We start from the raw sequence: 15,237 nt of genomic DNA, 5'->3' as shown, positions 1-15,237 counted from the left end.
ACCTACAGCAAATCGCTTTGACCAGTCCAATATGCACAGAGTTGCTGCCATTTCATTGATAGATTAAGTATTTTTAATATCCCAATCGAGCCAGATATGTTCATGGTGTAAGAAAGAAACAATTAAATAAAATTCTGAGAAAGCCATAATTGCAACAAATAAATTATATTGTATTAATTAAAAATACTCAGGAACGTATATTTAGGAATGAAGTTAAAAATAAAAGGCCTAAGAATAAAACAAACAGTGATGATCTGATTGTAATTATTTTGTTTTAATATTTTATAAAAACATTTATGTACAGTAGTTTATACTTCTTGTACTTCTCAAAATCTTGACACTGACATGACAACCTGACTTGATTTCTTTTTTTACATAAAGTTATGGGGCCACTGTATTAGTATGATAGAGCAGAAACGATGATGGGAGCGTGTGTGATCTAACAAATCATATTGGTTCCATGCAAACCTTTTAGTGTTCAGAGGTTCTGCGGAGGCTGTAATGATTGCAGTTATCAGATCGACACAACAACCATTAGGCTTCTTTTCCCTAAGAGTCAAAAACCACAGTGGACCTCTTTCGATGTTATATCATGTTGGGATCTACAAAGTTTCTCTTTCATGTGAAATACTTTAGTGAAAAGGAGGCTGAGCTTAGTTTTAACTGCTCTTAAAAGACTTACAGATTCTTACTGTAGAAAAACACAAACTACACATCTGTTTCCCCCTTAGGACAAGTTAGTCAGTTTTTATATATATATATATCTGGTCCTTTTCCTTCAGGGTGAGTGAGATTTATTGACCGCATCACCTACTAGAGTTTGCACTTCCCTTCTTTGCAACAGTTTCACCACCTTTAATCTTCAGAGAGTCTAACAGGTTCTTTATTCGTGAGCTAGCAGGTTCTGTTTTTTTCTTCCTGCGACTCTTCACCCCGGTTCCTGAGGCGACTGAAGGGGCGAGAAGAGCAGCGAACCCCCACGGCGAGACAGACCCATTCGACTGGGTAGAACCTGGCTCAAGATTTTCCTTCTGCTGGAATAGCCAAGCACTTTCTTGACAAAGCTTCACAAAACGTTCTAACTGCGCTGCATTAACGTTCTTGCTAACGTTTAGAGTGGCTTCAAATGGATTCTGTATGTGCAAAGCTGCTGCCTCCGGTTTGGACTGCTCCTTTCCCTGGTGAAAGAGATAAAAGCAGAATATTTCATATTTTAGGGTCTTAAAGATGGTAACTAAACAGTTTATTTTGGAATCTTACATTTAAAGGGATAGTCCACATAAATATTAACATTATAGCAGACGTTTTAACAGCATTCAGACTATTGTTTTGTTTAATGTCAAGGTATTATTTTTTGCCTATATATATACACCTTTTTATGACTTTCAAAGGTACTAGTAGCCTTTGAATCTCCAAGTTTAGTAATTTAACAGCAAAAAGAGTAAATTTTACCACATCATTTTCATTAATTTGCAGTGAAAATATTTACACAATTTAGAAAAAAAGTTAATTTTTATTTAATCAAATATACTCAAATGTGTTCACTGCAGTGCCAGACACTATCTTGGATTGACTACAAATAAACACTGCCCTCTGGTGGCCATTTGTGATACTTCTAATAAGGCCACGAGCGTTGTCCTCTGGGAGTTTGCGCATGCATGCACGTGTCATCAGTGGATGACTCACCTTCCTAATATTGATCGATGCCTTGTTGAAGGGGAAATTGCCATAAAACTCGAAGAATTCCTGCAACAGTTTTTCTGTGCAAGACAAAAATAAAATCACCAAAAATACCAAAGGAAAAATAAACAGCATTGCTATTACCAATCAGTAAAATAAACACATTTATAAAAGCATCCTTCCAAGGGTGAAAACAGAAAGCCTTTCATTATGTTTGTGCAAATAATAAAAACAATCCATGTGCCCCACTTACCTAACGTGTCTGTGTTCTTCTGCAGTGCAATCTTGCTAAGGTCACTGACAATAGTGCAGTCATTGCCCTCAATGACACACTTATCCGACGGTCCTAGAAAGAGCGCGCGCGCACACACACAGACACACAAAACATAAATTTAATGTAAGTGTCCTTCCACAGAAATGGATTCTGCATCACTATTGTGGCATCCGTGTTCTTGACCCTGGCAGATGAGAAACAATAATTGTGTGCAGACAGTTGACTCAGAGGAAAGCCATATAAGCGTGATGTATGCCGCGTTATTATACTCAGGGTCACAGACAATGAGAAAGCAGTCTCTCATAAGAGCACTACTCTTTTAGTCACCATAATTAACTGTCCGATTATCATGGTCCAGTTACACAATATCATATATATTTTTTAAAGTTAATTAAAATAAACAGCGAGGGAAAAACAACTTGTATATTTTGTGACATTTCTATTAACCTGGCAAGAATGTGTTTATTACTCAGGATGTGTGAATGTATTTAGCAAATTCTAAGTATTAATGTACCATTATGCCATTTTGTTTTATATTTATGGTTATATTTATTTGTTCAAATTTCTGCCTCTTAAACTCATCATAGCTAGATATGTAAATAAGTAACAATTACATTAACAACAACTTTTTAAAAAATAAAAACACATTGTTGTATTATACCACAAACCTATAACTCTTTAACGCACACTGTTGTAATTATACAACAGTTTTCTTTCTTTGACCACATTTTCACAACAGATAATATTTTTCATTCTTGTAATGCTATTGGATGGGTATATTTGAAAATAAGACATGTTAAACTGGCAAAGTACACACACAACTTGACAACTTGCACCAACAGCCTCATGTTAATAAGATTTAAAAGTTTATAATAATATGGCTATTTTTTTCTGTGACTTGTTTTGTCTAGATCATGCATGTATCACTGTTAAATGCTTTAATAATATATATTTGAGCTTGTTAAATCAATTTTGTGATTGTACACTGTCTGGTCAAAGGAGTAGCCACAGGATTTTACAATGCATCTTGCAAATTACGTAGAGGAATTCTACTCCTCTCATCAAAGCAGAAAAAAAAATGTATATATATATATATATATATATATATATATATATATATATATATAAACAGAAAGGTGCTGACTAAATCATTCACAGGTTTAAACAGCTTATTTGTTACAATTTTGGGTAATTATGTATATATTTATTTTGCAAATTATATAAAATTACCAAACAACATATTTCTTTAATAAATGGAATGTACTGAGCAGCAACAAATAAACCTATGTGGTATTTTTTTGAATTTATAAAATATGCTGCATTGATAAACGGGTGATACAAGTCATAAATGTCATGAATCATTGATGCTGGATTGCATGTACAGTATATTATGGTGCATCAATGGATTTGCTCTTCAGTGTTTGGACTCTCAGGTGTAAAAATTAAACCAAACTGAACTGAACTAAACCTAAACTCTGAGAAAACTGGACTGACACGGTTTTAATTTACTACAATCTTTCATGTTAGGCTGCTTTGACACAATATACATTTTAAAAGTGCTACAGAAATAAAGATGAATCAGTCACATGACAAACAAAATATGTACACTAGCAACTCTTAACTCACTGTTCTCTATACAAGTAAAAAATATACAGTGTAAGTCAGACCTATAAGCCCCCTTTCAATTATTATTATTTTTTTTTTATTTTTTAAAGTATTTTCCAATTCATGTTAAACAGAGCAAGGAAATTTTCACACTATGTCTGATAATATTTTTTCTTCTGGAGAAAGTCGTATTTGTTTATTTCAGATAGAATAAAAGCAGTTTTTTAGATAAAAAAAACAGTTTAAGGTCAATGTTATTAGCCCCTTTAATCTATTTTTTCAATAGTCTACAGAACAATCCATCATTATACAATAACTTGTCTAATTACCCTAACTTGCCTAGTTCAGCTAATTAAGCTAGTTAAGCCTTTAAATGTCACGTTAAGCTGTAGAGAAGTGTCTTAAAAAACATCTCGTAAAATAATATTTACTGTCATCATGAAAAATATAAAAGCAGTTATTAGAGATGAGTTATTAAAACTATTATGTTTAGAAATGTGTTGAAAAAAATCTCTGTTAAACAAAAAATTTAAAAAAAAAATAACGGGGGCTAATAATTCTGACTACAATTGTATATCTATTCTTCAGTTTTGGATTGATTTCTGATTGTTTATCTTTTAATTCTCAAATTTCAGCTTCTCTGAATCTGACCAGTCACTGCTATAAAAGTACAATTGTATTATACCTGCTAGTTCTTTCAGACGGTCCAGTGTGGGCAGCATGGCAGGACTCCTCTGCTGTAGAAAGAACACTACCATGACTGTTAACGAGAAGTTGGTTATCCATGCTCCAGGTATACTGCTTGTGATGCTATGAGCCCGAGCCCAGCACCGCACACTAAAAACCAGATGCCGAACACGAGGGTCCAGATGCCCATATAGAAAAAGCAGCTCTGAACTTTTCATCGCCACCCTGCATATGAGAGAAACAAAACCCAATATAATTAGTCCAAAACCCCCATCCCACCATTACAGTTTCACAGAGGTTATTCACGGAGAAATTATTATAATCTTTTTAGTGTCAGTTTAAGTTGGTACTTTCTTTTTTAACCAAAAATAGAACACGAGTATTTTTTACAATTATTACATTTTAAGAAACTTTTACTTCGGAAACCCACTAGGGGCACACAGATCAGCTTTATCCCTTTAACTGGCCCTTTAACTAAAAAAAAAAAAAAAAAAAAAAAAAAACTAATGTCGCTATTTAACACACTCAATGTATTTTTTTCAACACATCCCATAATTTCTGAAATATGAACCTTTACCAAATGGTATGTCGGTTTATAGTAAAAGTACTGGGATGAATACATATACTATGAAAATCTGAAAATATCAAGTTTAACACCAATTTATTTTAAAATATATTCAAAATAAAACATTTTTGCATACTAAATCATCTTTTTTTTTTAAGTATGCAATAAAATATTTCAGATTCTCATTTAACATGTTTTCTTGTTTTTTACAATAAAACCAAAGCATAGTAGTGCAACAGGATTATGTTTGCTTGATTTTTTTGTAAACTAACAATGCTGTGTGTGTAAAGTTATTTAAAACAGACTTTACCAGTCATTTAATATATATTTGATTACTAGCTAAACATTAAGAAGGTTATTTAGCTAAAACCTAGTCCATGGCGATTCATATAATTAAACCAACAATCCTATGCACCAAGTACAGCAGTTTTAGCTTAAAATCATGTACGTTTTGAAATGCTTAATGATAAGTAAATTTACAGAAATAAAATGTAACAAATATTTTACCTGTATGTGCTATTTTGAAGGGTGTCATCCACTCTACGGTGAGTTGGAGTCTCAATTTGGCCACAACTTTCTCTGTTTTAGTAAATAGATTTTTACTAACAAATCTTTTTTTAACAGCCTAGCCTTTAAAATAAAACATTTGTTAATTTTGACAGCAATTTTTGATTTAGTTTTAGTCTTTTGACTAAAATTCCATTTTAGTTTTAGTCATACTTTAGTGATCTAAATCATATTAGTTTTAGTCGACTAAATTTCATAAGGTTTTAGTCGACCATCTACTCTACTCTTATAAAGATGTAATCGCATCCAGTGTCAATTGTGGATCAGTTACTTTTCAATTGTGTGTGTGCCTCATGCATCTCACACCAAGATTAATTCTGATAGGAAAATTTCCAAAAAAACGTCCCCAATCACATTCTTGTATCATTTTTATTAGTCAACGAAAAGGTCAGTATATTTTAATATAGTTGTAGTCATCATCACTTAATTTTTATTTAGTTATCGTCCAGTTTTCATTGATAGAAACTTTTGTCACAAATATTATGACGAAACTTTTTCGTCAACGAAATTAACACAGTTTGACATATTTTGGGAAAGGGTCTTTAAACATTTAAAAAATCCAACAATAGACTCCAGGCAAATTTACTACCCTTTTGTTGTGTTGGGGGGTGTTTTTGCCCCATTGACTTACGTTATAATGACATTTTTGGATTGCAAATCCATGACACCATATAAGCATGTAGTTGGTTGTCCCTGTTGAGAAGAGGTAAATTTATTCATTTGTACATTTTATCAGAAGTTGCAGTGCAAAAAAAAAAAGCTTTTTTTCTGGATAAAAATTATATGGTTATATGGAGCATAGTGTCCATATAAAAGACAGAAACTTTTTTTGCACATGCCTGTCTAAAAAGTTAATTTTGCCAACTGATGATCGAAAGTAAAAATAAAAACTTCTACCCCCTCCCAAGAGGGAAAAATACCAACAATCAAGAATGCATGATTATTATGTGTCATCGCTTTGTAATCAAAAATGTGATTATAATTAAAGTTAATTGGGCAAATACAGCCTTAAACATAAAAAAGGTAGTCAATTTGAACAGTACACAAGGGTCAAAGTTGATCTGTGTGCCCGTATGGTGTTTTTTTAACAAGTGTAAAAATGTGTAAAAACAAAGATTAACTTGCATATAAAAACCCTTTTTATCAACTTTCTATAAGTAATTGCATTTCATGTTTAGCAGGCTGCATTCATTAGTCATTCTACTTTGTTCACACATCCTTTAAAATAAATGCTTCAAAGACTACAACGCTGTGGGTTTCTCATTATGCACATATGCTTGCATACTGCATACATCTGGGAATATCCCTCCCCTTCAACAGGGGACCCAGAATAACAAAAAAAGCTGAGCAAGTTTCACTGCAGTACTGGAGTGTCACATTCTAAAAGGAAGCGTCAGAGTGACCTTTGTTTTAGGGAAGTGTAAATGGGACTGAGAAAACAAGCTGACAGCCCACACAACACTTTTTACAGAGATAAACTATGGCTTGCCTTCTTAGCTTCTGACAGTGTATTATTTCAAGATGGAGTTTGTGTATATGTGGATTATGTGATAACATTATTAAGAGAACGTTACTTGTTGTTGGCTGTAAGATCGCACTGAAAGCCAGAAGGCTGATGAGCAAAGCGGACAATAGGACATCGTGCTTGGAGAATGTTCTGGACTCCCACACATCCAGGGCCAAACTGGTCCACACATTTTCCAACGACTGAGAGGATACTCTGTGTCACAGCCCGCTCTGATGGCCCTGTCTTCACCTGGTACTCCAGAGACAGTCCCGAGCCCTGTTTTTAAACATGGCTGAACAATTAATGGACTTGGGGAAAAAAAGGTTTAAAAAATTTAAATCAAACGCAATCTATTGTCATTACAAATGTAATGCTTAAAGGAATGTTTTAAAGGAGAATTCATTATTCAGTTATATAATTTTAAGACTAATGCATGAAAAAAAAAACATAAAACTTCATATGAACTACAATACAAACAACAATTCAACTCTGACCATTAATTAAATACAAACCATTAATTAAATACTAATGCCCGATTCACTGGAGGCTTCAACGTTAACGCATGACTGAGGGCGTGTCTGAAGTTGGGGCTGACGCGATCATCATAGCAGCGCCAGCCAATGAAATTAGTCCACAATCGGCTACTGTCTGAGCTGGGTATTTGCATAAAGCAATCTGATTGGCTGATGATTCCGTTGGCATTTGAAAAGTTGAGAAATTCCCAACTTTGGCAGCAAACAACACTGCTGAAGCTGTGCCGACGGACCAGTTCTGAATCAGTTTTTAAAAAATAAATACATTTCTGATAAAAGACAAACATAAATCATCAAGAAAGTGTAAATGAATATATATGATATTGGTCGATATAAAATATTGGCTGCGATGAAGTAATCAACCAGTTTGAAGATGGAAGTGAAAATTGGGCTTGGTGTCAATTTAGAGGTGGGTAAAAAAAAAAGATGGCAGCTTATATGTTTAATTATGATATATGAGATTTGCCAAAACTTAACTTGCAATAACTCAAAATGTATTACAAAAATCTCAATCTCTGAAAAAAACTAATTTAGTTTTTGACGACTCTGAAACTGTTTCAAATTTAACAACTTATCTTGGAGGCAGATTATATTATCTTGGAAATAAACTATATGGTACCTTAAGATAAAAATGTGCCATATTAAAAAGGTTACAATTACCTTATTATTCCAATCTCTGTGTATAGAAAAAATCATAATAATGCTACCTTATTTCTAAAATAACTTTTTAAATCATAATAATGCTGGCTTATTTCTAAAATACTATATATGCTAATCTAATTTAGCTCCAAATATCAGATGAAATGAAATTTTGCCCTCATCTACAAAATTTGTTCATAAGATTTAATCATTAAATATAACTGCATAGACTTCTGTACTTCAGTTTGCATCATTTATATTTTTGTCTTTATTTTGAAAAAAGTAAACTAACGTAATGCTCATTTTATTTGGGGAAATTTCTCAAATTTGGCTAATTTTTTGTTAAATTACTCTTTTAAAATGTACATTAAAAGATAGTTCACAGAAAAATGCAAAAATACAGGTAAAAAGGGGGTCTAAAACATTTTCAACTTCCAACATCTTTCTCACTTAGACATGCATTTGTGGTTGAATGCTTTTAACTAGACACAGTCTACTTGGTCTACTGATCTAATTCTTAAGCATTACAGAATGTCTTTTTAAGTATGCTAACCACAAAGTATTTAAGCTATGCTGTCTGTAATTATTTGTTTGGTTTGCAGGCAAAAAAAGTTAATATGAAAAGCCAAATGTAGCAAATCGAAAGTGTTCAGAATTGTTTTGCAGCTATCAGAGAAAAAAGGTGCTGCTCTTCATGTCATTTTCAATAATCTCCTCATATATTCATAAGTAAATGTAATTATCTTATTTCAAAAGTTTAGAAAGAACAAAAACAAAACACACATACAACTGACTCTGCCCTCGAAAATTTGAGAAAGGTTACCAAGTGGACGAAAGAGAGGGATTCAAACTAGGGCTAGGCGATATGACAAAAATGCAATCTCAATAATTATTTTCCATATTGGATGATAATGATATACATTTTGATATCAGTTGTTAATGTTTCCATTAACACAAAAATTAAAGGGTCTATTAAATGGCTTAACATATTTTTGGCTGATAAATTTTCAATAAACCTCTAATATCAACACACTTTTAGATTCCCACTGTTGCATATTTCTGCTGTGTGATTGGCTCTTAGGTCAATATAGAGTGAAAAAAGTCCTGGGCTTTTTATTGTTATTGACATAAATTTTATTGCGATTCGATATAATACCGTTTATTGGTCCAGTCCTTTTTCAATCACCAAGCGTGAACGAGTTTGTGGCTCCAAAACTAACTCTTAATAACAGATGTAACACTATAGAAGATGTTTCGATGAAACACTCTTAATATACATACATACATACATATATATATATATATATATATATATATATATATATATATATATATATATATATATTATTAGGGGTGTAACGATTTATCGTTGTACGATTTATTGCGATGCAAAAATGTCACAATATGCATCGTGGCGTTATGACGATTTGATTACGATATGACGTCCGTTTTCTCTTATTAGTTGAGCTGTTTGCACGTGAGCTACGTTCCACCTGCTGTCGCACGTGAGTTCAGATTGCAGCAGCAGTAATGTTAGCAGACCAAGATGAGTGGAGCTGAAATAAAGGATGGCCCATCCTCTCAAAATCAGACGTCTGGCAACATTTCGGTTGTACAGTCATTGCTTTAGACTCGTCCGCTTTTGACACGCATACTGGGTCAAACATAGCCTAAGTTTTAGTCTTCACAGTGATTTACATGCTTTGCACAGCGACATGGATACCTTCTAAAAAGCCTTCTGAAAGAGTCACATACTGTATTTATAAGGTACAATTCACCCTAAAATATCATTCTGTCTTCATATAATGATGTATTGGCGGCCGCAAAATCACACATGACGTGAGCTGACCGTGAGCTGTTACTACAGAGGGCAGATAGACGCGCGCGTATGGCAAGCCGTTTTAGCATTTAAACCTTTGTTCTGACTATCCATAAATATATTTAAAGATATCTCTAATTATATTTTGACTAGTCATAATTATAATTCGACTAGTCAGAATGTCAATTAGAGATATCTGCAATTACACTTGTATTAGTAAGAAATCAGATTGGAGATATCTGCAAATATATGACTAGTCATATTCCTCCATTGACTTCCATTGAAAAATATTTGCAGATATCTCTAAATGAATTTTGACTAGTCACAATTGTAATTAGAGATATCTCTAAATGAATTTAAATAAATATGAATTAAATATATTTATGGATAGTCAGAACAAAGGTTTAAATGCTAAAACGGCTTGCCATACGCGCGCGTCTGCTTCAGTGAACAGAACCTGCAGGTTGTGACGAACAGGTAATAAAATAGTAAACAACATTCAGTTTGTGGAACAGAGTGATCGTTCAGGAGCCGCGTGGGAAGCATGAACAGCAGTGGAAATGAAACCGAAAACATACACATTATTTAAACAATCATCTCGCATTTTAGAGTTATGATTACGACGAGCATTAACCCTTTTGAGTACAGAGAAGAAATTGTAAACCTGCCTAAACTGCTGAAAAGAGCCACGACTGTCCTGTGTAATGAAAAGACAGCCACCCTGTCACTCATCATGCCCAACATGAAGACAGCCATCCATAAAAAACCTCTCAGACAGATACACATCAGATCAGGATTATTTTATAGAACTGCTGATTACCTGGAAATGTGGATTTTTTTTGCACACACAAAAAACGCAAGTGACCAAGCAAAGCCTTAAGCTCTCACTGTTAAATTCAATTGAATAGAAAGCTTTTTTTTTTGCACCTTTACTTAAATTGTTCCTTAATTTTGTCTCTGTCATTTCAATAATATTTTTAAAGAAGTTTTTTAATTGTTTTATTTTCCAGAGACAGGCCTGTTTAATTTATTTTATTAAAGAAGGTTCAGTTTAACAAGTTGAAACAAAAGAAACACATAAGAAATAGTTTACTTGGTAAAATTTGCATTTCAGTTAAATTTTCAATTATTATTCCAAATATCGTGATACATATCGAATCGTGAACGTTATATCGTGATACACATCGTATCGTGAGCTGAGTGTATCGTTACACCCCTAATATATATATATATATATATATATATATATATATATATATATATATATATATATATATATATATATATATATATATATATATATATATATATATGTATGTATGTATGTATGTATGTATGTATGTATGTATGTATTAAGAGTGGAGCCGAACCCGAATACGGTATTCGGAAAGGCACGAATAGCGTGTTTTTACGAATACTTATTTCGAACAAATACTTGAAAAATTATTTGTATTCGGGAGCAAGAAAAACACTATATCAAAAAGCAGCGTTTCCTCCTGAGACCACAGTGCATGAGTGAGAGAGAGAGCGAGAGAGAGAGAGAGAGAGAGAGAGAGAGCGAGAGAGAGAGAGAGAGAGAGAGAGAGAGAGAGAGAGAGAGAGAGAGAGACGGACGGACGCTCAGTCGGAGGGCGGGGCGGAGGTAAAAGGTCTCTGGCGCAAGCTTTTTTTTTTTTTGTACCTTAATTGGGTTCCAGATGCAGTTTATAAACTTGTAGCGGAGTTTGTTCGGGATTTTCCATTACGCTGCATTTTTAAAGTTTGCAATCGGGTGCTCTGTTTACGCAACGTTAGCTCTGTTAGCGCGGTAATTTAGACAATAGACTGTTGACAGAGTAACGTTAACGTTCGTTTATAAAGGTTAAAACGATGCTTTTGCAGTTGTGTCGAATAGTATGCACTTATGGGAGTTATATGGTACGTCTAAATAACTGTCTTTTGCAGACAGCAAGATATATGCTATAGGCTAGTTAACCTTAGCATAGCTTCCCGTCACTTTTTATTAACTTGAAACTCCTCAAATACATTTGGGCACCATGAAAAAGAGTGAGAGTGCTGCTGAGCCATTTCTTGGTCCTCCACCAGTAAAAAAAAATAAAACTTGAGGTTCTGTGTGGAAGCATTTTACAGTCAGTGGTGCTGCAGATAAAACAAACTGATACTGTATAATATGTGCAAAAGTGAAATCAGCAGAGGCAGAGATATTAAACATCTGTCAACATCTTCTATCCATAATCATTCATTTTCTTTTCGGCTTAGTCCCTTTTTCAATCTGGGGTTGCCACGGTGGAATGAACCACCAATTTATCCAGCATATGTTTTACATAGTGGCTGCCCTTCCAGCTGCTACCCAGCACTGGGAAACATCCATACACTCTCTTTCACACACATACAATAGGGAAAATTTAGCTTACCCAATTCACCTGTATTGCATGTGTTTGGACTGTGGGGGAAACCGGAGCACCCGGAGGAAATCCACGCCAACATGGGGAGAACCCAGTCGAGGCTCGAACCAGCAACCTTCTTGCTGTGAGGCGACAGTGCTACTCACTGTGCCACCGCGCAACCTTCTATGTAATGTATTATCACATGCACTAAAAGCATCCTCTCCTGATACTGTCTGTGAACCCCCCACAAGCATCAATCCCCTCAATCAGCACAGCTATGTTCTGCTAAATCCTCCACAAGCACCAAACCATCAACACAGCCACATTCTGCCCCAGCAAGTCAGTTTCAAACATAAAAAAGTAAAAAAAAAAAAAACTTTGTGTCTGTTTTGTGGCAGGCAGATGACAATAGCAGGGCTGTATCTTTTAGTATTATATAGAATACTTTTGTTCTGTCAGATCTCCCAGGCAGAGTTTTATTTAGATTTATTTAGTTAATTTTAGTTTTTGGAATTCTGTGCATTGGAAAGAAGTTCTTTCAGAAGAAGAACAGTTTTTTGAAGTATTTTTTGGTTTTATTCTGTCTATTCAGTGTCCTTCAACAAGAACGGTGGTGGTGGGGTTCATAATATTCACAATGGTATTTTATTAGTTGTTGGTTTAACCATGGATGAGATAATGGCTTCTATGTTATTTTCTTTTCAATGACATTTCTTATCACATGTTCAAAAACAACAACCAATATTGCATGTCTATAATTTATATAATGGGTATAATTAAACAATTCTTTCACTATAACGTAAATTAGAAGTGTAATAGAAAAAAATATATATTTTTGCGCCATTTTGAATTTTACTCGAATACAAATACAAATACAAATACAAATACTTTTCCCCCCTCAACAAATACAAATACAAATACCGGCTGCTCCGCACATCCCTAGTATGTATATAGTGTTCCACGGAAGAAAGAAATTCAAACAGGTTAAAAAAATGACATGCAATCAATAATGACAGAATTTTTCATTTTGATTGAATATACAGGTTTAGATTATTCTACCCATTCACTGCACTGACCTTTTTCTGGCTTCGTGCATATATGCCGTCTAGATCCAGAATCATGTCAACATCACAGCCAAGTTTGCCGAAGCTGTTTACAGTAGAACCAAAAGGCCTAATGATGCATTCTGGGAAGTATGCTCCAGCTATGTCTCCAAGCAGAGAACAGACAAGGAAGCGCAGACTTATGTTTTCCTCTGTAAGCTGTAAAGTCTCTGTCAAACATCGAAGCTGCTCATCTACCTGTGGAAATAAATGAGAAGACGATTACTCTCAGCAATACTGAAACTTTTAACTATCACACGTAAAACAAACAAAGAAAAATGTAATAAATAAATCCTAAACACAATTATAAAGTTTGTCTGGCTTTGATCTGAGATGCTGCCATATCCCTGAGAGCTTTGATGGAATACATTTCAGTTTTGGGGTGAAAAGAAAAACAACTTTTATCAGGGAAGACTTACACTGTGCTTTTGCAAGAGCAGATTGGAAATGTCACCGATGTTCGGAGGGGATTGCTCCTTAAAATTTGGCGTGGGATAGTTGCTTGACTGAATGCCTGGCCATTTCAGCGACAGCAGCCGGGATTTAAAAGGCACTGCAGCTTCATGATCAACAGCTGGTATACCTGTGCTCTCCTTCAACGAGGCTATGCTCTCTTTATTGGAGAATTCAACTACCGCATACGCACCCTAAAAAACAAAGCAGATTAAAAACAACAGTTCACAACATCACTCAGCTGAATTGAGATAAAATGACTTGCAATAGCTCTGCCACACTTACAAAACTGTTGTAGAAGAAATGCTTGTTGACTGTCCCATGCTTGGAGAAGAAATCTAAAAACTTCTTTTCGCTGAATTTAGCAGGACAGCTGATTAAAACAGATCTTTCAGCTTGTTCTCGTCGCTCCTCTTGGATTGCTTGAAATGTTTTACTCTTCTTCACTTTTGAGATAAAAACGCAAAGACTTGGTGTTTGGTCATCCACATGTCAACTACATCGCTAGTTACACCATTAGATGACAACTTTGTAGTTATTTTGTAAATACTATGACAACGCGAATACATTTTGCAGCTGTCAAGTCTGTTTTAAAGTCAGTTAGTAAATGCCATGCTTACAGATATACAAGAATAAAAATGTTACCGAAGTCTGCGGTCTTGCTCCCGGTCGGGGTTTTGATTGCTGGTATAGTTGACGTACATCTTCTTTGCGTTTGAGGTTCCAATCCGAGACAAAATCTATCAAGACCTCCTAAACTTCTAAAATGTAACCTACACACGCCGAGGGAGGCCGCCATTGTTGATTTGAGACGGGCGCAAGCGCAGAAGTTGGCTCTACGGTGGCTGCGATTGGACATACCGTGTCGAACGCCAAAACTGAATTTCAGGTTTTTACAATGGCTATGACACTTTTTTCAATACATTTAACAAGTTTCCTAAACTTTTAACACGGTTAGCACAACATCCGTCTTAGTGGGCTATACAATTAACACATTTTGCTTTGACACAAAATGCATCCAGTTAACACAAATTTAAAATGCTTGAACTTATTTTACACACAAGCACAACCAAGAGCAAAACAATGTCATTTTACAGTTAAATTTACAAATGCTTTAACACAGTATGTCAGAACAGATAACACCATGTTCTAAACAAAACTTATATAGGCTAAAGCCAAAGTAAACAGTATATCACATACATATCACAGCAGATTCCCATATAGGAAGCACACTCATATGTTGAGGTTTTTCAAATCACATGATCATACTGTATGTTCTAAAAGTGGACTCATGAGGTTTTTGAAAGAAACAGTAAGCACATTACAGAACTTCGTCACCAATACGTCGAGGTAAGGTTATGCAATACAGTGATTACTTTACTATACACAGTGTGTTTTGCAGTAAACTACTCAATAAA

General features: G+C 34.5%; 1 protein-coding gene across 1 annotated transcript; it reads right to left on the bottom strand.

Annotated features, from left to right (window-relative positions):
* Window positions 1–267: 267 nt before the first annotated feature.
* Window positions 268–14,644, bottom strand: mtpap (mitochondrial poly(A) polymerase). The gene is made up of 9 exons (XM_021480322.3): window positions 14,465–14,644; window positions 14,105–14,265; window positions 13,786–14,013; window positions 13,340–13,564; window positions 6,953–7,161; window positions 4,245–4,471; window positions 1,934–2,026; window positions 1,687–1,760; window positions 268–1,178 (listed from the first exon to the last, which is right to left on the bottom strand). The coding sequence occupies exons 1-9, from the start codon at window positions 14,616–14,618 to the stop codon at window positions 807–809; spliced, it is 1,743 nt and encodes a 580-aa protein (XP_021335997.3). The 5' UTR covers window positions 14,619–14,644; the 3' UTR covers window positions 268–806.
* Between the last annotated feature and the right edge of the window lie 593 nt (window positions 14,645–15,237).

The sequence above is a fragment of the Danio rerio genome, chromosome 12 (assembly GCF_049306965.1).
Source record: "Danio rerio strain Tuebingen ecotype United States chromosome 12, GRCz12tu, whole genome shotgun sequence".
Taxonomy (NCBI): Eukaryota; Metazoa; Chordata; class Actinopteri; order Cypriniformes; family Danionidae; genus Danio; species Danio rerio.
The sequence above is the reverse complement of the archived record's forward strand: the minus strand, read 5'-3'. Positions and strand labels throughout refer to the sequence as shown.